Source organism: Marmota monax, unplaced genomic scaffold (assembly GCF_021218885.2).
Source record: "Marmota monax isolate L192 unplaced genomic scaffold, Marmota_monax_Labrador192_F-V1.1 WCK01_AAM20220418_F8-fsc00030, whole genome shotgun sequence".
NCBI classification, from domain to species: domain Eukaryota; kingdom Metazoa; phylum Chordata; class Mammalia; order Rodentia; family Sciuridae; genus Marmota; species Marmota monax.
This window is the reverse complement of record NW_026691988.1, coordinates 9835242-9860294: the sequence shown is the minus strand read 5'-3', so window position 1 is coordinate 9860294 and position 25053 is coordinate 9835242. Positions and strand designations below refer to the sequence as shown.

At 38.3% G+C, this 25053-nt stretch overlaps 1 protein-coding gene across 4 annotated transcripts in view; it reads right to left on the bottom strand.

Annotated features, from left to right (window-relative positions):
- Positions 1-25053, bottom strand: part of Arfgef3 (ARFGEF family member 3) — a 162220-nt gene that overhangs the window by 13500 nt on the left and 123667 nt on the right. For all 4 annotated transcript variants that reach the window (XM_046450262.2, XM_046450270.2, XM_058581533.1 and 1 more), the window contains 10 exons: positions 22622-22766; positions 20778-20900; positions 16785-16888; positions 15319-15463; positions 9251-9379; positions 7069-7245; positions 5436-5550; positions 4572-4674; positions 4306-4437; positions 2037-2158 (listed from right to left, as the gene is read on the bottom strand). In XM_046450262.2, coding sequence (XP_046306218.1) covers positions 2037-2158; positions 4306-4437; positions 4572-4674; positions 5436-5550; positions 7069-7245; positions 9251-9379; positions 15319-15463; positions 16785-16888; positions 20778-20900; positions 22622-22766 — 1295 coding nt within the window. The remainder of the gene's footprint in view (positions 1-2036; positions 2159-4305; positions 4438-4571; positions 4675-5435; positions 5551-7068; positions 7246-9250; positions 9380-15318; positions 15464-16784; positions 16889-20777; positions 20901-22621; positions 22767-25053) is intronic.

The following is a 25053-nucleotide window of genomic DNA, read 5'->3' as shown; positions in this document are numbered from 1 at the left end:
ATTTTGACATGGATGCAATTGATATAACAACTTTTCTTGGTCTCACTCATCTTCCACTGTATCTTTTTTTTTTTTTTTTAAATATAAAAGCCAAATCCAAGAATATAGTTTGGCTGAGTTCTCTAGTGGGATTGGCTAAGGAATTTAATATGGTTTTCCTGTTATACTTAACTACAATGAGTATGAATAGATTTATGAAACCATGTTGATATATTTTACAATCCCCAAATTTTAAGAATCTTTTAAGCCAATGACATAATAATAGGTTATGTTACTTTTTCTATGTTTTATTTATAATTTGAACTCAGCCCGTTACTATTCCTTTGTTGTTTTTCCTACTTTTACTTCAACAATCTTTCAGGAAGAATAATTGGCTGCATTGGAACCAGAAATATATATTTAAAAAAAGGACAAGAGGAGAAAAAGAATGAAAATTGCAAACGGATTGATGTTTTAAATGTGAAAGGATTACACAATTTTTGGTATACAACCCACACAAAAATGACACTTAAAAACTAGTGGCTGGCAGTTAAGGGAGGCAGAGACTGGAACTGGGAAAGAATAGAGGGTATTGGGAAAGTTCTATTTCTGAAGTTGGGTGGCAGGTACATAGTTATTTTAGTTTTTATTTATGCTTCAAAACTTTTGAGTATTCCATGTATCCTTTTGTATGTATCAAGCATTTGACTAAATCTAACCAACTAACTATTGAACAAATTACCCAGAGTCTATGAGTGATATCTGTCTAAGCTTAGGTTGCTGTAACTAAATACCATTGATTGAAAAATCAATTTGTTGATTAGATAGCCACAGTTCTGGAAGTCGGAGAGTAGGGTGCTGGCCTGGTTCAATTCTGGGGAGGCTCTCTGGAGCTTGCAGAAAGCTGACTTCTTGCTGTTTCCTCGTGTGGCAGCAAGGGAGTTCTCATGTCTGTTTTGATGGTACTAATCCCATTCACGAGGACCACCCTCATGACCTAATTTCTGCCCAGAGGTTCCACCTCCTAATACCATCACATTGGTGGCTAGGGTGTAAACTCTAGGGATGTGGAGGGTTGTAAGCATTCAGCACCAACTTTCTCTCCCACAATGGCAAAGGACCCAGCCAGACCTGGTTTTGATGCTAGCTTTATACTTTGAAGTTTGTGAGTCCTTGGGTAAGTGACTCAGCCTCTCTGAATGTGTCTTGTGAGTAAAATGCTAGTGAAAATATCGGTCCCTCATATTTTACAGTTAGTGCTCAAATGCCTACCACTAGATGGTCAGAAGTTCATCTCCAACTCTTTTAGGCAGGGTGATAGTATTTTAAATGAGCATGTTTCTTTTGGCTTCCTGACAGTGGTATTACCCATGGAGAATTTTATGTATTTCTCACTGAAACAATCTGAACAATGCCTCAAATTACAATAATTGTTGTCTGGGCTGGCCTTGACCTCCTGGGTGCAAATATTGCCTCAGCCTCCTTAGTGGCTGGGACCACAGGTGCAAGCCATGGTGCCTGGCCAATAATTGTTTTATGAAAGATTATAACATGTAGTTGGTTGTGTCCACTCTAAATTCATATGTTGAAGTCCTAACCCCTAGTACTTCAGAATGTGGCTGTATTTGGAGAAAGGTTCTTTAAGAGGGTAATGAAGTCCAAATGAGGTCATTAGGGTGGGTACTAACTCCATATGACTATGGTCTCCATGAGAGGAGGAAATTTGGATACAGAAACATAGATAGGATTTGTGAGGGGACACAGAAGATGGCCATCTGTAAGCCAAAATGAGAGAAGGAGTTCTGCCAACACCTTGATCTCTAACTTAGAGACCTGTGAGAGAACACTGCCATTTGTCACCTACCCTATGTTACTTGGTTGTGGCAACTTGAACAATGAAATGGGAGCTTTGGTTACAAGGCTAACCATATTTAAGAAAACCTGCTGAAGGACTTCACATTTTCAGTATTCTTGGACAAAGCTTGGATTAGCAACAACTGGCATCAATGAACTTCCTTGGGCACAGGTGCCCTTTGCATTTAAGGTTAGCTGCTTACCTTTTCTTGGTGTGGCCGTTCGGCTTCTCGTCAGGAGGCAGCTCAATGATGAGCTGGCAGGACTGGGCATGATCAAAGTTGTTGGGAGTCTTGGGTGAGCACTGAGTGTCCAACATAAATACCTGAAAGGGTATACAGGGACACAGTTCAGGACCCAACATCCTGTATCTGACCCCACCAGGGACTAGTTGGGTAGACCTGGCGAGTTGTTTGTTTTCTACCTAGTTTCTCTATTATAAAATGAGGATAATGGTTTCCCATTTAGTACATATGTTTAATTAAACAAATTTATGTGTATTATACATGCAAAGCATTAGAGTAAATAATGGACGATGGCTGTTGTTGATGCTAACGATGCTACCACTTGTATCATCTGACAGTAGAGGATATTCCAAATAGCCAGCACTGACATTTAATATTAAAAGTAAATAAAAAGGGACTATATTTATAAAGGATTATCTCTGAATTTGACATCTGTTTGGTATCATTTTATATCCAGTGCAGGAATAATTAATTAGGACTTATGTCAGGATTACTGATGTGGCTAAGCCTACTCCATTACACAGTGACAGAAGGAACTAAAAAATGTCAGCGCTCTGATCCAAATGATTTCGTTTCTCCTGACTTAAATTACCATTGGAAGTAGTTAACTATTTTTAAGGAAACCACTTCTTTCCAAGTATCGTAAGAATTGCCAGATTATTGAATATTGGGTTATTTTAAGAGTGAATATAAAAGGAAGGTTTGGATTAAGGAAGGAAGAACGAACTCTAGGTGCCTAAATTGCTTCTCTGTTCTTCTTTACTAACAATTTATTTCAGAAGATGCCACTGACATTTTCATATTCCTGCAGTATGGCTGCAAAGACCACTGTATGTATACACATGTGACAATTAGCCAAGTGTCACAGCTTCCTGTTCAGGCCTGCAAACTCTTTGGAGGACCCCTCTTGGTTTGAGCCAGTCTTCTTTCCACGCCATCCACAGTTGCCATACTGCTGGAAGTACCTCTTTGTAACAGTTTTACTATTTCTTCTCTCAGACTGACTAAGGATGCTTCAGAGGGACTAGTTCTCTCCCTTCAGAACCAGCAGAATCATCAGGTCCCAGGATGTTACGAAGGTGCTCAGCAGAAGGTGTGAGAGGCTGATGGAAGAAGACTCTTGTCCCACTATCTGAGTGTTGCTGGGGAAAGCTCTTCAGAAGCCAGGCCTGCCAGGAAACTTCTCAACTGACCGTGTGGAGGTAACTGAGTTCCTTCCATTGATAATCAGGGGATCCGAGATTGTCTGTGTGCTGGGGGAAATTTTTTATTAAGAATCCAAGCAGATCTAGTAGAGAAATGGAGCTTTTTGAATATAGCATCCAAGTCTTTCTTCAAATGTAATTCAAATATGACAGTTCCTATACATGTGTAAAACTTTCACATTTTACACATATATAGTCAAAATAGCTGCATGTTATGAACACAGTTCAAACTTGTGATGGGGTGTTGGGCTAGTCAGTTGTTGGGAATTAGTCCATTTTCACTTCTTTTACTCTCGTGAACAGCATTGTCAAGAATATATGTGAACTTACGGACAGCACTTAGTTGTACTGCTGAGTTTCTTAGAGGGAGATTTCCATGTTGTGTAATGCCATGAGGCCTTCTGTGATTCAGTAATTCATCGATTCAACAAACATATCCTAAGCACCTCCTCTTTGCTTTGCTCTAGGATCACCAAAGGCAAATGTCTAGGATATATTCTCTGCTCCTCTGGAGCTCACAACTAACATTTGCAACTTTTAAGGGAAAAGCCATTGATATGCAATGATTCTTGTATGGGGGGATATATTTTACTGACCAGTTACATTGAATTCAAATTTTAAGCCACTTTTAAATGTTAAGATCTGTGTTCTGCACAGGAGATTTTAAAAAAATCAAATAAATCTGCTATCATTAGGCACTCATAGTTTAGCAGTAACAATAGTTAGGCAACTTATAAGTGTTTGCTTAAGCAGGTTTTTTATGCATAAAGAGGTCAGGCTGCAGGAAGGCCTCTGTTTGATCTGGGTACTTGATGGTGCATCAAGCGAGGGAAGGTGGAGAGGGGGTGTAAAGGTGCCTAGGCTAATGTCATTCCTGGGAAGAGTGGTGCTGACCAGAGGTCAGGGCCAGGATGTATATGGTCCTAAGGGAATGAAAGGCAGTTTGGTGATGCGAGACCTTCAGGAAGGAATCCTGGCATACACGTGAAGCTTCTGAGGCCCAGCCAAAGCCCAGCCCTTACCTGTTGGGCCATGGCTCGGATACGCCAGTACTCGGCCTCGGCACTGGGGGAGGAGGAGGGGGCTGCCACCCGCACCTGGCAGCCTTCCCCGCTGAAGCTCTCGGTGCCACTGTGGAAGCAGCCAAGCAGGTCCTAGGGAGAAAGAACATGTGTTTACTGGGTGTTTCCTGGTTCTCAATGCCAGGCCCAGCCTGGGATCTGATGTGGCCCTGTGCTTGGTGGGCTGTGGAAGAGACCACTTGGGTGCTTTCCTTCAAACAGCTTACCTTCACTGGCTTGAGGGTGGCGGAGAAGGCGTCTTGCAAGGCACAGCAAGCCAGCCGCCACATCTCCTCAGTGAACACTGGGCCCGCTGTCACCAGGACATACCTGCCAAAAGAAACAAGGAAAAAAGTCTTGAATCCATTCATCCTGTTACCACAAAATTTAGGGCCTTATGTGAAGGGCTTCCTGTTTCCAATCACTCTTGCTGTCCCTCCACCTGGCATTCCACTCTCAAAATACTATTTCCTAAACCACTTTAATACAGAATTATCAACAGATCCCCATTACAAACAGGCCAGAGTTTCCGCTTAGGCTCATATGCAGGACTGTATGTATTCTGCATTTATTTTTTTCTTTCTAGGACATTTCTACCACTCTTCTACATTCATAGGAAACAAACCCCTTATTGTCACTTATCATGCTTATCTCTATGCATCTGTTTACTTTACTCTCCTGCTCAGGATGTTCCCACCTCTGGAAACCTTACTTGGTTTGGAGGATCTGACCAAGTGTCACTACCCACCAAAATTCTTCCTGCTTATCCTTCTCCCTACACCTCCTACCCTGCCTTGGCATTCGATTATTCCATATGATCATCCTTTGTCATATGACCATCTCTTTCATGTCATTTTGAATACACATTGAGTTCCCTGATGGTAGGAATCTTGACTTAGGTTACTTCCTGTGCACCAGAGTACCTTGTAAGGATGCCTGATACAACAGATATTTGAAAACTTATTAGTACTTGCTCAGTTTTACTTAGAAAAATCAATCCCCAAAGTGGATTGCTACTACAAAAGATAAATTCCTTGGATTTTGTAATGAAACCTACAACTTTGTGGGGAGCCAGGGAAGCTTTGTCTCACCTAATGCAAGAACAGCCCACTCTGGAGATGGTTTCTGTAGGCTTGGCCACACACGCCACCAGCAACTCAAAGAGGTCTTTTAGCATGGTGTTGATCATGCTCTCGTACCTGATGTCTATAGGAAGAAGAAAATCTAAGATTTGTACAACTCCAGTATAAAGGGATACATTGAATTAGCTAGCAAGAGAGGAGAGTCTGATAGAGACACATACATATGTGGGGAAAAGAACACCCCCTAACAAAATTCTTCTCTTGGATTGTTACCCAGTTTCAGCTTGTTTCATCCATATGGTTCATGTTTATGTGTTGATCTAAACTTTCAAAGTTAACTATATAATAATTCATATGCTTAAATGGAACAGAAAATATGAGATAGCCTGAATATTGATTAAAAATTTAAACTTAAATGGACAATTAGAATTCACCTTCCTTACTGCTGACAGCCAAATTAAATTGAACTAAATGTCCTAGTCCTACCACTTCTTGGCTCTGTCTGCATACTATTCTCAGATGAGAGGATATAAGAATCCTGGAAATCACATTCAAATGCTCAATTCAAGGAATACATCTACTTTTTTTCCCCTTGAGGTCCTTATGATGCCATAGGAGGAATTTGCAGTAGAATCCTCCAGGTCCTGTGCCATGCTAAACAATGCTCTGGTCAAGAACGTTGACCCCTAGGGACACAGTTGCCATCTCATGTGGAAAAACCTACTTGTTTTCTTTCCCCATTACTTTTCTTATCTATACTTTGAAGTTCTCCTTAGTATATCTTCCCAGCAAGCAGACTCTCTCTCGCCCTCCCCCCCTCCTGTATATATCTATCTCTCCCTCCCTCTCTCTTCTTCTTCCTCTTTCTATCTCTCTTCCTCTATCTCTGTTAGCAGCCATGTTTCTTCTCCCAAACCTCCAGATATTTTTGTGACAGGTCATGAACAAGACTCTACATTTCACAACTGTGGTTCCATGGGTTCCAAACTAATATTTCTCCTGCCTCTGCTAACTTTGACATGCTCTTCATCCCACACTTCCACATTTTGGTGGTGGGGGGGTGGTACTGGGGATTGAACCCAGGAGTGCTTAACCACTGAGCAACAGCCCTGTATGCTTTTTGAGACAAGATCTTGCTGAGACTGGCCTTGAACTTACAGTTTTCCAGCCTCAGCCTTCCCAGTTGCTGAGATTACAGGCATTATGCCCAGCTCCATATCTTTTTCAAAGTGCCAGATAGTAAGAAACTTCTATCTCTAAACTGTCAATGTCTTGTCCATAATTAAAGCCTTTTCTGAAGGGCTATTTCCTTCATTTAATATTCCTGGATGAAGCAGGATACACCCTCCTCACTCCCAGCTACAGCAATATTTCTTCCTTCTTTCTTTTCTTTTTCTTTGTAGTATATTATGTACTTGGAGTTAGGCTAGAGCTGTTATTGGGTGTTTTATTTTCAATTACACATGTATTTATTCTGTTGGAGGATGATATACTCTTAGAAGGCTGGCACTGACCATGTAATTCTATTTTAATTATTCCCAGGACAAAAGTATTTGTGCTAGGTATCCACTAAGCACTTTTGGACAATGATGCTGCCTGCTAAAGCAATGCCCAGAATGACCTGCTGTGGTGCCATTACTACCTGAGTGTAGAAAGCTTTGAATGTGCTCCACCACCAGCTCGCAGGACAGACCAATGGCGTGCTTGAAGTTCGCAGAGGCCACGTCCCAGTAGGAATGGTCTTTATGGCTACGACGGAGCCATAGGGACATCACGGGAAGAAGAAGGTGAACAACTGCATAGATTCCAAACCCCGGTCCTGAAAAAGAAAGGTCAGGATCAGAAATGAAACTTGAAAGGTCTCTCCATTATCTGAGAAGGTACAGGGGAAAAGAATTACCATTAGTATTCCTTAGTCAATGTAACTTTTCTTCTTTTATTTCTGCATGACTATAGTTATATTAAGTAATATATGAATAAACTCTTATAAAAATTTCAAATATCAATGATGCTAAAATATTTAATCAAATCCTAGTCCCTGGGTCCTTAGATGTAAACACTTAGATACGTATATGCATGTAAGAAAACACCCTTAAAATATATATGCATTTTTATGTAGAATATAAAGAAATATTGAGTTTTATTTATTTCTTTTCATAGGGTGTCCCTGAACTTCTGGGCTCAAGCCATCATCCTGCTTCAGCCTCCCAAGTAGCTGGAACTACAGGTGTTAACCACCATGCTGCTTTGAAGTTTTTAAAGATACTTTTACATAAAGGAGAAAAATGTAAACCTTGATCTTCATATTTGATATGCAAATTGAGATATTCCTTATTTTTAGAGCCACATATAGTATTCCCATTGTATATATATGAAACGGTTTACTTTTTCATTCCTTTACTGATGGACGTTTAAGATGTTTCTAACATTTTGCTTTTATAGATAATGCTATAAGTACAATTTTTGTGCTTCCTTATAGAATAAATTACTAAAATTCTGACTTTAAAAGCGAGATACCTTTTTTATATGAAAACTATCATAATAAAAAGAAGGAAAAAAACCCCCCTGAGATATAACATTTCATATATTTCTATTAGGTTTTTAATGCATATGTACTTTCATAAATGCCTAAAATTTTATATTGTAGTAATTATACTCCATAGTATATAAATTTTAACATAATGACTTATAAACAATTATGTCATTAAATATTATTTGTGGATATTAAATCCTTCAGATTATTTATATTCTTTACCATAATTAACTGTTTTCCATTTAAGGTGTTCCTAAGTTTTTTGCATTAGGATGTTTTGGCACTCATACAATTTTGTCTTCATTACTATTTATTTCCTTATATGAGAGAGTCCTAAGAGAATTATTGGGTTAAATGCTTTCATATACATTTAGTGGCAATTAATGTGAAAATAGAAAATGGTACTTAGCAGTAAGACAGATTTAGAAAGAGTATCATATAATTAGTTCTATAAGATACTTGCTTTTTCTTTGATGGAAGGCTTTTAGCTTTTTGACATGTTTTTTTTTTTTCTGAAAAAAATTCGTTTAAAAATTGCTATGAATTCTAAATAGTATCAATTATCAAGTACTCAAAATGGTGACTATAGGTCTCTTCTTCTCAGCAAATTAGTGGTTTCATTTAGAGTTCTGACTCAAAACTCAAATTCCTATAACAAGTTTCTTTGAACTTGAAGAAACTGGGGTGAAGAACTGTGTGTGATAAACTGGATTAATTCAGAAAAAGACAAATTTCTAAGGTCCCTATCCCCTTATACAGGCAGAGGACTGCACTATGTATTAAATGTCTTTTTCCAAATTTAATGACGTATGACCTTTATACAAATAAGATGTGGCTGTCTGACTACTGCATATATTTGTGAGTGGTTTGTGGATGCAAGCAGTAGACCTGGTGAGCCCTCCTGATGACCCTGGGCCCAGAGCATGCACTGAATGATCTGTCCAAGGAAGAAGACTGGGATCACAGAACTATGGCAGAGCCCACTGGCTCATGGAGACATGGATACAATAGCCTAGGCCCAATTAATGTGGGACTCCAACACACCTAAATGACCACCATGGGACCTTTATAAATGGACTGGAAGGAAAAAGTATGAACATATGTCCCGAATATTATATCTTACATATTAATGCATCATAGCCATTCAATAAATACCTATTAAACACCTATTATGAGTGAAGTTTTGCATTAAGTGTAGGAAACAGTGAAAACAGGTAGACATATGGTTTTTTTCAGGATGGTTTTTCTGGATAACATCCCTCCCTCCAAAATCAGACATAGACATATTTACCAGGTGTTTTGGTAACATCTCTCAACAGCTCAAAGAGTAAATCCAAGGTTGGTGGTTGGTGCTGACGTGGACAGTTGGACACAGCTGCTGTGAGCTGCTCTAACAGGATAATCCAAACTTCTATTAGACCTGGAGACCAAAAAAGCAGATCTCTGTGCAATCCAGTTAAACATCATGAAGAATCATGGCAAGATTCGATTAAAACTTTATCTAAGCAGTCAAGCACATCAGATGTGAGACACTACCTGGGGGTGTTAGTGTTCACTACCTACATAAACAGGGACAGATTATTATTTACATGTTCTGACAAAGCAAAGGGAGAACTAAACTACTAAACTGCCCTTTAATAAAAAGGTGATATAGCCATTTTTCAAACTAATCAAAAGAAAAAGAAGATCAAATTAATAAAATTAGAGATGAGAAAGGAGAAATCACCACAGACATAACAGAAATCCATTAGGGAATATTTTGAAAACTTATACTCTAATAAATTGGAAAACGTAGCATATATAGAATATATGTCTAGATAAATATTATCTGTCAAAACTGAATCAAGAGGACATAGAAAACCTAAATAGACCAATAACTTGTAATGAGATACAAGCAATAATTAAAAGCCTTCCAACAAAGAAAAGCATAGGACTGAATGTATTCTCAACTAAATTCTACCAAATCTTTAAAGTAAAACTGATGCCAATGCTCCTCAAATTCTTCCATGAAATAGAAAGAGATGGAACACTTCTAAATGCATTCTATAAATCCAGTATCACACTCTTATCAAATAAGGACACATCAAGGAAAGAAAACTACATATCCCTGATGAACTTAGATGCAAAAAAATGTTGTTGAACACAATTTATTTTTATTAAGATTGGAATAAAACCAACTTGGTTGTGGCATACAAAGACGCAAGGATGGTTTAATAAAAATTAATAATTTATTACACAAATAGTACCAAGGACAAAAATCACTAAATAGTTGCAGAGAAGGCCTTTAACAAAATTTTAGCACTTGTGATAAAAACCACTGAATAAACTAGGGATAAAAGGAACCTATCTCAACATTATAGAGGCTATATATGAAAAACTCAAAGCCAACCTCATAGTAAATGGGGAAAAACTAAAGGCATTTCCTTTAAAATCTGGGAGAAGAAAAGGATAAGCATTCTTACTACTCCTATTTAATATAATGCTAGAAATTCTAGCCAGAGCAATTAGGCAAGAGAAGGAAATAAAAAGGCTAAAAATAGAAAAGAAAGAAGTCAAATTATCACTGTTTGCAGATAATATGATCCTATATCTAGATCTAAAAAATTTCACCAAGACTGTTAGAGCCAATAAACAAATTTGGCAAAGTAGCAGGTTCCTAAATCAATATACAAAAGTCAATAGTTTTCCTATATAATAATAATGAAGCTTCTGAGAAAGAAATCAGGTAAACAATCCTATTCATAAAAAAATACCTAGGAATAAATCTAACCAAGGAGGTGAAAGACCTCTAAAATGAAAACTGTAGAACCCTGAAGAAATAAATTGAAGAAGACCTCAGAAGATAGAAAGACCTCCCGTGTTCACAGATTGGCCATTTTAATGATATTAATTATGCCTTACTATCAAAAGCAATATACAGATTCACTGCAATCCCCTTCAAAATACCAATGACAGAACTAGTAAAAACAGTTCTAAAATTTATTTGGAAGAATAAACTACCAAGAATAGCAAAAAGCAATTTTAAGCCAAAAAGTAATACTGGAAGCATCATAATACCTGGCTTCAAATTATACTACAGAGATAAAGTAACAAAAACTGCATGGTACTGGCATAAAAACAGAAACGTAAATCAATGGTGCAGAATTGAAGGCACAAACTCACACATCTACAGTCATCTGACAAAAGTGCCAAAAAACATACATTGGAGAAAAGATAGCCTCTTTTAACAAATGGTATTGGGAAAACTGGTTACCCATATGTAGAAGAGTGCGACTAGATCCTTCTCTCTCACCCTGCACAGATCAACTCAAAATAGATCAAAGGCCTTGGAATTAGACAGAAACTATGCAACTCCTAGAAACTATGTAGGTTGAACACCCCAACTTATAGTCACAGGCAACAACTTTCTCAGTAGAACCCCTAAAGCTCAGGAAATGATTATAATAATTAATAAAGTGGATGGCATTAAATTAAAAAGCTTCTACACAGCAAAGGAAACAGGAATGTGAATAGAGAACCCACAAAATGGTAGAAAATCCTTGCTAGCTATTCTTCTGAGGATTAATACCTATAATTTATAAAGAACTCAAACTTTACTCCAAAAAAATCAACCCAATTAATAAATGGGCAAATTAATTAAACAGACACTTCTCAAAAGAATACAAATGGCCAGCAACAAATACATGAAAAAATGGTCAACATAATTAGCAATTAGGGAAATGCCAATCAAAATTAGAAATGCCAATCAGAATTAGCAATTAGGGAAATGCCAATCAAAATGAGATTTCATTGTACACCAGTCAGAATGGCAGTCATTAAGAATATAAACAATAATAAATGCTGGAAAGGATATGGAGAAAAAGGAACTCTTTTACACTGTTAGTGGGATTGTAAATTAGAACAACCATGGATATCAATATGGAGGCTTCTCAAAAGCCTAGGCATGGAACCACCATATGCTATATACAACTCCTCAGTATTTATCCTAAAGAATTAAAGTTATCACACTTCAGTGACACATGCATATCCATATTTATAGCAGCACAATTCACAATAGCCAAATATTGAACCAGTCTAGGTATACATCAATGTATAATGGATAAAGAAAAGAAATATATATTACATATATATTTATTTTCTCTCTCTCTCTCTCTCTCTCTCTCTCTCTCTCTATATATATATATATACACACACACACACACACACACACACACACACACACACACACACTTATAAAATGAAGTTTTATTCAGCCATAAAGAAAAATGAAATTGTCATTTACAGGAAAATGAATGGAACTAGAAACCATCATATTAAGCAAAATAAGTCACAAGGTCAAGGGTCAAGAAGTTTTCTCTCATGTGCAAGCTAGAGAGGAAAAAGGAAAAGTGGGGGAAGATGTCATGAAATCAAGGGGATTCAGGAGAGGAAAGGGACAAAGGGAAGAGGAAAGTGTTGAGGAGTGAAAGTGTCCAAATTATACCATTACATTGTGCACATGCACGAATGTACAGTATGTATTATGCATGCGCGATGTACAATAAAATGCACCAATAAAAATTGTGAAAAAAGGGTGATATGGTCTGTAAATTCTATATTGAAATGATTGTTGGATTTCTTGGGAGCTAATATTAGCAAAAGAATTAAGTTTTCTTTTTAGTTTAATCATCTTAGTCTTTTTTGAAAAATGACTTTTTTTCTTTTTTATGGGGGGGGTACTGGGAATTGAACTCAGGGGAACTTGGCCACTGAACCACATCCCCAGCCCTATTTTGTATTTAATTTAGAGACAGGGTCTCAATGAATTACTTAGTGCCTCACTGTTGCTGAGGCTGGCTTTGAACTTGTGATCCTATTGCCTCAGACTCCCAGGTCTCTGGAATTACAGGTGTGCACCACCACGCCTGGTGAAAATGATTTTATTGTGGCAAATAAATACAACAAAAAATAGCAAGTTAGCCATTTTTATAGGTACAATTGAGTGGCATTAATTAGATGCACAATGTTGTACACTACAGCTATTTCATCACCTCACACAGAACCCTGTAACCATCAAGCAGTAGCTCCTCATTGCAGCCCAGGCAACCTCTAATCCACCATTGTTTATGTTCAGGTATGATAATGACATTGTGGTAATTAATGCCTGTTATTGAAGGACATACCATCTCAAAATGTGCTGAGATGGCATACTGGTTATTTCTAGCTCAAATCACTTGAAAAACCATAATTTTAGAAAGGGTCATCTGGCCTATCTCTTCCTACATGCAACAAGACAGAGATTCTTTTAGAGGGATGACCTTCCCATGCCAAGGATGGATAACAGCTTTGATCACCATAGACTGGTAACTGGTACATAATGAACCTGAATGAACAAACTATTGAAATAATCCATATCTTCTACCTTCTCTCCCCAATGCATCTCTTAGGAACATCCCTAGAATTTACTACCTTAGCCTAGAGATCCATTTATATTGTTATTTTTTCACAAATTTATTGTGTTTTGTCTAAAAACTATAAAAGCATTATGCTTTGGTCATTTCTTTGAACTTTACTTTTGTGAAGATCTCCATGCTCATGTAAAATTAATAAAATTTTTATGCTTTCTCTGATCAATCAATCTTAAATTAGTTGGATTCCTAGTTCCAGCCAAAGAGCCCATATAAGAACTAAGGGGGAAATACAGAAAATATCTCTGTATCCTATATTATATTTAAAGCACACGTACTGAAATATTTCCAGATGAAATACTAAAATGATTTGGGTTTTGCCTTAAATTAAAACAGAGGGAAAGAAAAGGAAAATAGACATCACCTGAGATTAGTCATAAATTGATAGGAGTTGAAAGAGGGTGATACCATTATGTCCAGTTTTGTATATTATCTCTATATTTTTGTATACTCTGTCCTCTGTCTAGTTTTGGATATGTTTGAATTTTCAAGGTGGGGGAGTAATTATGTTCCAGAGAAATAGTACCTAAGGATCTATTAATGCTGTGAATTGTGCAGTTTTAAAACTGACTTGTAGCTTTTAACTTTATTCTTTGATCTGTGTTTCATACATAACTTTAAGATCCTAGAATTGATAATGTGGAACCAACTTCAGATAGGTTCTTGGCTGAGCTTTATCCATAAGAAGATGGGCCTCCTTGAAAAAAGTGGATTAATTATTTGCACAAATGTGAAGAAGAATGCTCATGGTAATACATCAACATTTATGATTGTTTTAAAGACTGTATTATAGATTAATAACATTAGCTTCTGCTTATAATTATATGGATTGGAGATTTCAAATGCTAAGTAAAAATTATTCTTATCTAATCATTAAAATAAAAACTACATTAAGTAACATCTAATGAATATTCAGTATTTGTTCTCTATATTTGATATTTATTTTTCATTTAGTGCTTCCTCTCAACCAATCAGAACTAGTGAGGTTTTACTGTAAGATAATCCCTATCCAAAACTGTAAATCTTCTTGTCACCTCCATAAATTTGTGACAGTGAAATGAAAGCAGGTGAAAAACCTCTCTCCAAAAGTTCTTTTGCAAGGACTTGAAACAATATATCACACCAAATAGGTTTATTTAAGGTATAATTGCCATTTCTTTTTTTAAAAAATTAGGTTTTATTTTTTATGTGTTTATTTTATTTATTTATTTTTATGTGGTTCTGAGGATTGAACCCAGCACCTCCCATGTGCTAGGTGAGTGCTCTACCGCTGAGCTACAACTCCAGTCCTATACTTTCCATTTCTTAAAGTGGAACAGGAAGGGTCTTCTGAGACAGAAGACAGTTGGTGTGAACATGAGTTAACCTACCTGAAAATTATTCCAAGTTACTAGCTTGAACTCTGATTCACAGGAGAGTACGTGGGACCTAATTTAAAACAGATTCTTTTGAAACTATTCTTTTCCTGAGCCTTCAGCTTCACCAGTCACAAAATAGCTTCCCTCTTCAGTAATGACTTAATTTCCCCAGTCTCTAACCAAATAGTCCTGCAGGAAGTAATTATATAATGATTGTGTTTCCAAAAAGCTATTAAAGACAATTACTAGCCAATTTAAGTACAAAATGCACTAGTGCAACTTCTTTCCAATTTGCTCAATTCAAGAGAATTTGGAGTTTGAAACTAAATTTAGTGGAATCTGCAAAGCTGCATCTTCAAGACCAAGGTTTGGAAGCACTGATTGTAAAGTGCTGTTTTTGAAAAGACCATACGAACTTTAGGCAAACTTATTTTGATATAAAAAATAAAAAAGGAGGACTACTTTTATAACTGTAAGCTACTTAACGTCTGACTTAAACTTCTGGGACTATGCACATAGCAAATAATCTGGTTTAGGCCAATCAACTAACTTACCAGTGTCATCATCGAAATCAGACAGGACCGACTCGATTCCATCCTCACTGCTTGCTGACTGCTCCTGAAGTCTTCGAGGCAAACTAGCAAGCCGCCCGCTAAGGAATATTGGCTTCAAGGGCATTTTGTAGATTTTGGCCAGTAACTGAACAATAAAAAGAAAAAAATCCAAATGCTACAATTAGATATTGAAAAAATCTGTACTCTGGGAGTGAAAGAACAATTAAAGTATACAGCAGTGACAAAGGGGACACAGGAAACGTTTTGAAGTTAGTTTGTGATGATTTATAAGGGAGCTTACAAGGGACATTTATCCCATGAAGATGATGAAATAGCTCAGTAGCAATGCTAATAAAAATTAGTGGATGATTTTTCAGTATCTTGATTACAAGAGTTTTATCACCCTACTAAAGGAACCATGAACATGTCAAGAATTTGCCTGTGGGGGAAAGACTCTATAGGAAGATGAAATACAAGCCTCTGGCTTCCCCATCCCTGACCCAACCTGTCAGGAAAGAGAGGGGGGCAAGAGCAGAGGAGAAATGGAGGTGTCTGAGGGCAGCGAGGGAGAGGTGAAGTCTTAGAAGCAGGGCTGAAGAGCAGGTGGCTGGGCTCCTTATTCTCCTCTGCTGCTGGAGCACAGTCCCCCAGGACTCCAACAGTTTCATGAATTAGAATCATGCCTGCTGGGTCCACATAGTTCTAGAAACCAGGGAAATGTGGCTGGAGCCCTGAGTGAGAGGGAAGGACCTGGGGTGGAGGGAGGCTTGGGGTGGGGGGGACAGCATATGGGGCCTGGGGAAGGCAGCTGGGGGAAGAAATCAGAAGCATCTCTCCTCTCCAACTCATGGGACTCAGTGGTATCACAGACAGACAGGCAGGTGGACCCCAGAAGAGGCCTGGTATACAACCTGAGAAAACAGGAAAAAAAACACACACACACACACACACACACACACACAGGGCTGTCTCTGCGCCTGAGGAGAAAATGTTTTGAGGAGGGAACATTGTCCTGCTTGTCAAAGACAAGGAAAATGCACAATGAAGGTGCATTTTAGATAAGCATTGTTTTACTGGATCTCTTCATGAGATCTTAACTGAACATATCCCTCGTGTGTGTGTGTGTGTGTGTGTGTTTTCCATGGTCCACTTTTTAGTACTACCGGGAAGACCTCCCATGGTCCTGTGACCCCTTCTCTACAGGCTGATGCAAGCAGAGATTATGGTAGATTATGATGTCTGAGCGGAGGTGAGAAGTTTCGGGCATCTGAGGATCTCATTGAGTGTCCCAGTATATCTTTTGTTTTTCTTCATGGAAAGGGTAGGAACAAAAATATATATTCCAAGGCTAAGCTCCCATCTTCTCACACAGAAGACAGTGTCTCTCCTGGGTTTCAGCAAAAGATATCGGCTCGTATTTTGGGAACACCCGTGAGGCAGGTTTAAGGGACAATTTCTCCCCATACCTGAGAGCAGCGGCGGAGGTACTCCAGGGCAGGGAGGCAAAGGTCTGTGGATGTGGCTCCTGTTCCTGGGACGCAGTCTCCGATCTCTTTACAGTCCACCTCCCCTAGGGCAGACAGACAAATCACCCTTGCCTTCCGATCTGCTCTCTCACATCATGCAAGTTCATCAGATAGTCACCAAAGCAGAGAGTGGGAGAAAAGAAAAATGACCCCAAGGCACAACCCTGAGAAAAGCCCTCTTGGCCATTTTTAACCCTACAGTGAACATTTCTTCTCTTTTCTACCCCAGTACTTTCAGTAGCCAGACTGGGTTCTTTTGTTCATGGACACACTGTGATTCACTTCTCCAGGCCCTGCTGCCAGACGGTGTCACTTCTGAAGCTCTGTTGGGAGAAGATGACCCCAGGGACAAGCCCTGTGCTGGACTGGAACGAAGCACTTAGTCTCTAATGGACAAGGAACTTGTGTGCTGCCAGTACGCAGCACTAAATGATGATGATAAACGAGGGCTCTGGGAAGAGTCTGAAGAAACATGGAGGGTTTGGGGACAGAGTCTACTTAAGTGAATTTAAATGAATTCTATTTTTTTTGTATATATGTACAGATGAAACACTATAGAAGGGCATCTAGATTTTCAATAATTATAATTGAGAATTATAATTTTTCTCATATAATGAATATATTTCAATACTTTTAATAAAATCATTCCTCAACACTGTAATTGTTTCTAATTGTCTACTATTGTAGCAACTAGCACCCTCCCCTGTGAGTAGACAGACATAATTACTAGGCATTAGTTAAAACTCAGAAGCCATGAGGCATGTTTCTTCTCTTAAGAAAAAGAAAAAAAAAATGTCTATGATCAGGAGTTGGCCTACTCTGGGTAAAGGGCCAGACAGTAAGTACCTAAGGCTTTGCAGGTCATATGTTTGTATGGCAACTTCTCAACTTCTTTGTAGCACAAAGGCAGCCATGGACAAATGACCATGGCTGTGTTCCAATAAAATTTTATTTATAAAAACTCTCACTGAGTCAGATTTGGCTTGCAAGTACTTTGCCAACCCCTAGTTGACATGACTATATTTCATGATACCAAAACAGAAGCCAGATCAAATTCATATTGAAATAAATGGGTGGAAATACATAAATAACTTCCTATCCTATTGATTACAGCAGCTATGTCAACCTTTTTCCATGTCACACACTCAAATATTTGTGAATGGCACTCCATGGAGCTGCACAGTACTCGGGCAGTGTGGCTGTGTTGAGAACTCTGCATCTCCCACTAACCCCAAACTCCAGACAAATCACTCCACCTTATAATTCACACACAGAAATCGAACCTGTTTTAAATATCTTCCACATGCACTCAGATAATTTGGCATCTCTATTTTTAGTTCCTAACTCCTCAGACCAAAATCTCAAATTTTTAATATGTGGCTAGGCATTTCTTATTATTTCATAGAAAATGTGTCTCATTGGCCAAAAAAGAATAAATACTTTTCCTATCTGCCATGATCATTATTTGCGACCGACCCACACAATTTATATTACACCTAATAACCAAGGTGATGGTATTAGAAGGTGGATGGAATTAGTGCCCTTAAAAAAGAGGCTCCAGAGAGTCACCTTATTCTCCTGCCATATGAGGATGCCGCAAGCAGACAGTGCTGTGAAGCACACGATCCCTCACTAAACACTGAATCTCTCGGTGCCTTGATCTTAGACTTTCCAATTTCCAGACTTGTGAGAAATACCTTTTATTGTTTATAAATTACCTGGCCTAAGGTATTTTGTTATAGCAATCTGAACACATTGAGACACTCTCCGCTATATCAAAGCTGCTCTCCTTTTGGATATCCTAATTCTGGGTAACACTGGTCCTTCCAAGACACTTGTTGGACAGGGAGTGGTCCTCAGTCGTCCCTGTCTCAGGCTTCACATTTAAGCAGACACAGGCTCTTTAGATATCACCTCTAGAATACTGCTGGAGCCTATTCTCTCATTGCTATCCTCCCCAAACTGTGCCAGAAATGGTGCTTCTGCCTACAGCTTCTTGCCCTATCTAAGGGACATGTGTCTGCCAGTGTAATTTCATATATCGCATGGATCTTCATGACTGTCGAGCAGAAAAACCTTCCCTACTCATTCTACATTTCCCGACAGGGTATGTAGCAACACAGCCTGGCCCCTTCCTTTTTGACCTGTCAGGGTACCCTCAATGAACCCTATTTCTAGAAAGGCAAACCTGCACACTTTATAAAATTCAGATGCTACTTGTTTTTTGAAACCTGTATGGCCCTACTGACAAACACCCTGTCTCAGGTACTACTACTCATTTTAGTATCAGTGCCGCCCTCCCCCTGCCATCTTTATTAAACCATTTGTCTTTATGGACTATAATTACTGATTTATGTATCTGCTTCCAAAGGGGCTGTGAGATCTTGCAGCAAGAAATCTGTTTTATTCATATTTCTCTCCCTATAATATGGACGATAATTGGAATTATCGATGGTTTCACTATCAGAGGTTTCAGTGACCTGTGATCAACCATATCATGAAATTATTAGGTGGAAAATTCCAGAAACAAATAATTCACAGGTTTTAAATGGTGTGCTATTGTGAGTAGTGTGATGAAATCTTACACCACCCTCTCCATCCCACCTGGGATGCGAATCATCCCTTTGTCCAGCATATCCACATGGTATATGTTACCTGTCTATTGTCCTCTAGTAGTTGCCTGAGTTATCAGACTGTCATAGTATCAGTATATTGTTAGAATTGTTCTTATTTTATAATTAGTTATTGTTAGTGTCTTACTCTGCCTAATTTATAAATCATAGCATATTAAATCATAGCATATATAAGGTTTGGCCTATCTATGGTTCCAGGCATCCTCTGGGGTTCTGTGGACAAGGTGAGACTATGGTATATCAGAGAGTGAGGGTGATGCACTTGTAACAAGAATGGTCTATAGATCAGACTTAGGGCCTCTGAGTTCTATCCTGAAACTTGCATTTTATTCCTATTCCAAAAATAAGGGTGACATGAGACACACAGTTTCTTTGTGTCTGATTTTCTTTTGCATAAGAACCATCAATTACATAGCAAGAATATAAAATAATATTGACTTTATACTATTACTATTTCCAAGGGTTTCAGCCTGCAAGTCTAAATGTACTCCATGGCAAAACTCTCAAAAGTTCAAGTTTCTTTTAATGTTTGGGTTAACTAACTGTCTCTTCCTTCCATTTCACCCCAGGGAAATCTGTGCTATATAAAAACCAGCTCGAGGGCTGGGACTGTAGCTCAGTGGCAAAGCGCTTGCCTAGCATGCTTGAGGCTCTGGGTTCAATCCTCAGCACCACATAAAAATTAACAAATAAAATAAAGGCATTCTGTCCATCTACAACTACAAAAAAAAAATTTAGAAAAAACTCAGCTCCAGCAGGTCTTGTTGTATAGCAAGACTTTACACTATTAAATGTTCCTAAATTAAGCATAAAATCAAATGACCTAGTTCTTGAAATACTTTAGGCCTCAGAGAAGAGGGATGTCTACATGTCCAAAATACATTTTATGATTAATAAGGCCTGGTGGGAGGCATTCTGAATTCTTAGGAGCTGGGAAATCAAACTCAGACTGCTAATTGTTTGACACCGAGGAGGGTAGTTTCCTACAAAAGGCAGTTTTTGAAGATAATATTGAAAATATTTTAAGATTGGAAAATAAGTTGGCAAAACAACATATAGATTGAAAATATATTATCTTACAAGATATTCCATGAATGCAATTAAAAAAAATATCAAACCCAAGTTGCTTTCCCAATATGCTTTCTGCCCCCGAGTACATGACACACCCCATTTGTTTATATCCCATGATGTTTGTTTTCTCCTACTGGTCAGTGGGCCCTGTCTCCAGGGCCTTTGGCACAAAGTCATCCTAGAAAGTGTCTTCAGAGGTTACGAGGCATGAAAGGAGGATTCCACTTACCCAGTCCTTTGACGAACTTCATAAGGCACATGATGTAACTAGTGGCTGCGTTAGCAAAGACCTGGATGTTGTCGGTATTGAGAAAAGCTTCAAACACATCAAACACTGGGGCTTGGCTTTTTCCTGAGGGAGGAAGATCAGAGGTTTAAGATAGATAGGTTTCCACTGCTCAGGTTGCTCAGACTCCCTGCACCATCCAAGGAGCCTCTGAAAAGATCTCCTGGGGAACTGCCTGGGCCTTTGGACTGGATGGCTGTGCTGTCCTGCTCAGTTTCACCTTCAGGGAACTGCAGGAAGGCTGCAAATTACCCTGGATGGAGAAGTGAGGGCAATGCTGGAGGAATACAGGGCTCAAGTGATGTGCAGATCTGTAGAGCAGTGAGACATGGGGCCTCTGGAAGGCTCCTGTATGATTTATGTACACTTACTCATACCTGTGCAGAAGAGTTCATACAGAAGGCCCAAGACTGCTAACCTCAAAAAATCCTGCTTGCCCTCAGTATCTAGGAACTCAGTTCCCAGAATATTCCCAAGCAACAGTTAACTCATAAGGTGGTTCACGATGCCTAGACTGTGTGAACTATGTGGTTTATGCTGTTTTCCTTTATCTGGAATTGTGGTATATGCTAGGCAGAGGATGCCTGCCTGACCAGTTCAAGCTAGGTCCCTAACTGATGTCATTGGGCAGAAACATCACAAACAGGTTGCTGTATTTTCACTGCTAGGGGCAGAGTGAGCTGTGTGATTCCCCGATGGGGTCAATAAGAGCATAAGGAAGCCCGTTCATACATTCCTCCAGATCCTACCTGTGTCTTTGTCCCCTGTAACCCAGCTGTGTTCTTACTACATAACCATAACACATCAGAATTACACAACAAAACTTAGTGAAACTATATGTTAACTCCTATGAGTTGTTCTGGTTTCTGAATGTAGGGGTGTCCTTGGGGACCTGACACAACATCCCTGGGCATGCCCATTCATTTCAACCAGACCAGTTTCCATAATTCTGACTTCCCTTTGTTAAAATGTGTGTGTGTGTGTGTGTGTGTGTGTGTGTGTGCGCGCTCGCGTGCTTACGCATGCATATGCAGGTTTTATGGTGCTGGAAATCAAACCCGGGGGCTTGTGCATGGGAGGCACGCACTCTATCACTGAGCTATTTCCCCAGCCCACTTTTCTGTTTCTTACTAGCAAGTGAATACAAGATGAATATGTCTTATCTTAAATGCTGGGGTCCAGATGTGGTTCAGATTTCAGAGTTTTTCACTTTTTGAAGATTTACATAAACTTTACTGCGGTGAGCATCCTTAATTTGAAAATCTGGAATGTTGTGGAATGCCAACAATGTTTCAGATTTGGGAGCATTTCAGGTTTCCAATTTTCAGATGCTCAACCTTTAATATTTTTATTTTGGCCTTAGGAAAGAAATCTACACAGCAACATTCAGTGAACCAACAGAGGCCGTTCAACCTTCTGTCCACTTGTCAGCAAGAGCAGGGCCTGATGAGGGACAGGGCTCTTGGCCTGCTGGTAGGACTCAGACCCGAAGTTCATACTAAACATCATGCCCTACTGATAAAACATGGTGGAATGTCTGTCTTCCCTCTTGTTCAATTTCTCTTGATATCATGAACTGTGACATAAAGATCATTATCCAAAGTACATGTATGAAGACATGAAATGTTGTCAACATACTTTATATTATAACCAGAGATATGAAAATTTGTGCTATACATGTGTAATAAGAATTGTAATGCATTCTGCTGTCATTTATTTTTTAAAAAAATCAATTAAAAAAAAAAAAAAAGAAATCTCAGCTGCAAGAATCACTGGCACATTCTTACCCATGGAGTAGTCACCAACCAGATACTCTTTCACCTCGGACTTGTCCCCACTGTGTACTGTTTCCAGAGCACTGAACAAGGGTCTCCATCCCGACTGGATCTGCGTGGAGCACACTTCAACCAGCTCACCGATGGATGTGACCACCTGGCACGGGCAAAGGAGGTGGCACTTAACAGAGGCACAAGAATTTCTGGGAAGGGTAATATCCTCCTCTGCCCCCTATTTCCAAGTTAGTTTTAATGAAAGAGAAAAACCAGAAGTCAGACAGGCTCACTCAAGAATCTCCTATGTGGCCAGAGTCTATAAATTTGCCTTTCACTAGTAATTAATGTTGCTGAGCAAATTTTCACAAGATTATGAGGTCATCTGTCAATAGTTTGCTATTTTTCAAACTGGGTGTGTGTCTCCTTTTCTTTTTATTATTGCATTGTTAGTGCTCTGTATATAATGTGAAGATTCAGGTCCTCCCTGAGATATATAGTTTGCAAATATTTGTCACAACTTGAACTTGTCTTTTTACCTTTTAATGGTCCCTTTTAAAGAACAAAATTCTCAATAATAATAAACTCTAATTTATCAGTTTTTCTTTTTAATGAGTCATGCTTTCAGTATTTCTAAGAAATCTTTCCCTAATCCAGGTTCTCAGTAATTGCCTTCTATGCTTTTTTCTAGAAATACTTAGTTTTTGCTCTTATATGTAAATAATGACCTATTTTTGAGCATTTTTTTAATTGGTGTATGTGGTAAGAGAAGAGTGTAAGTTCATTTTTCTGAAGTATGTTCTAGTACCATTTTCTGGAAATAATTTTCTCTTTGACCAAATGGGCTATTTAGAATTTTGGCTTTTTGATTTCCAAACATTTGGACATTTTCTAATTTTTTAAATTTTGAATTTAATTCCATATGGCTGGAAAACATACTTGATATGACTTCAGTTCTATTAAATGTATTGAGACTTGTTTTATGGTCTAAAAGATTCATGGATAATGTTCCGTGTATTCTTTTGTTGGGCAGAGTATTCCAGGTGTCAGTTTGGCCACGCTGGTTAATAGTGTTCATTTCCTATGTCCTGATTTTCCATTGATAGAAAACTAAGAAAGGAGTGTTAAAATGCTCCACTATAATTATTTTTCATTATTATGATGGTGAAATACACATGATGTAAACTTACCATTTAACCATTGTATAAAGTTCATAAAGTTCAATGGCATTAAGTACCATCATGCAACTATCACCCCCTCCATGTGTCCTTAGAATATGTTCATCTTCCCAAACTGGAACTCTGCACCCATTAAATAATAACTCTCCATTCCACTCCCTTCCCTATAATTCTTACATTGTCCATATCTTCTTCGAATTCTGTTTTTGCTTTATGTACTTTAAGGCTTTATTGTTAGGTACATACACATTTTTATTGATATGTCTTCCTTCATAATTATGAAATGTTTGTTTCTAGTAATATTTCTTCTATTAATGTCTTTTTAAAATTTTTTTATTTATTTAATTTTTTTATTTTTCAGTTTTTGGCAGACACAACATCTTTATTTTATTTGTATGTGGTGCTAAGGATCGAACCCAACGCCCCGCGCTGCCAGACATTAACACAGTCATCTTGACTCTCATGGTTCCAATCTGCATCACTTACTGTTTTTAGTCCTTTCCTATCAACCTATTGGTGCCTTTTAATCCAAAAGAAGACTGTATATTTTAGTATCTTGCTGTTTTCTTGTAATTTCTGCCTTTTGATTGAAGTTTAGTCAATATACATTTTTAACATCTTTAATGAGTTATAAATAACATTCCATAAATTCTACCTATTTAAAGCATAGATTCAAAGTTTTCAAAGGATATTTATGGACTTGAACAACAACCTTCCCTACAGTCGAATGATAGCACATTTTATTGAATGAATATACCACATTTTATTTATCCATTATCAACTGATGAAATTTGGGTTGTTTTCAATTTTCTTGCTATTATAAGTAATGTTGCTATGAACACTTGTGTACAAGAGTTTCTTTTGTTTTACATTTTAAAATTCTTTTTTAGTGGTTATACATGATATGGAGTTACACTGGTGGTGTATTCATATATGAACACAGGAAAGTTATGTCTGATTCATTCTACTGTCTTTCCCATTCTTATCCCCCCCATCCTCCCCTGTCCAATCCAATGAACTTCCACTCATTCCTCCCCCCACCTATTGTGAGTAAGCAGCTGCACATCAGAGAGAATGAGAACATTTGGCCTTTAGTTTTGGGGGATTGTCTTATTTTACTTAGTATGATATTCTCCAGTTCCATCCATTTACTGGCAAATGCCATAATTTCATTCTTCTTTGCGGCTGAGTAATATTCCATTGTATATTAACTACATTTTTTAAATGCATTCATCTGTTGAAGGGTACCTAGGTTGGTTACACAGCTTAGCT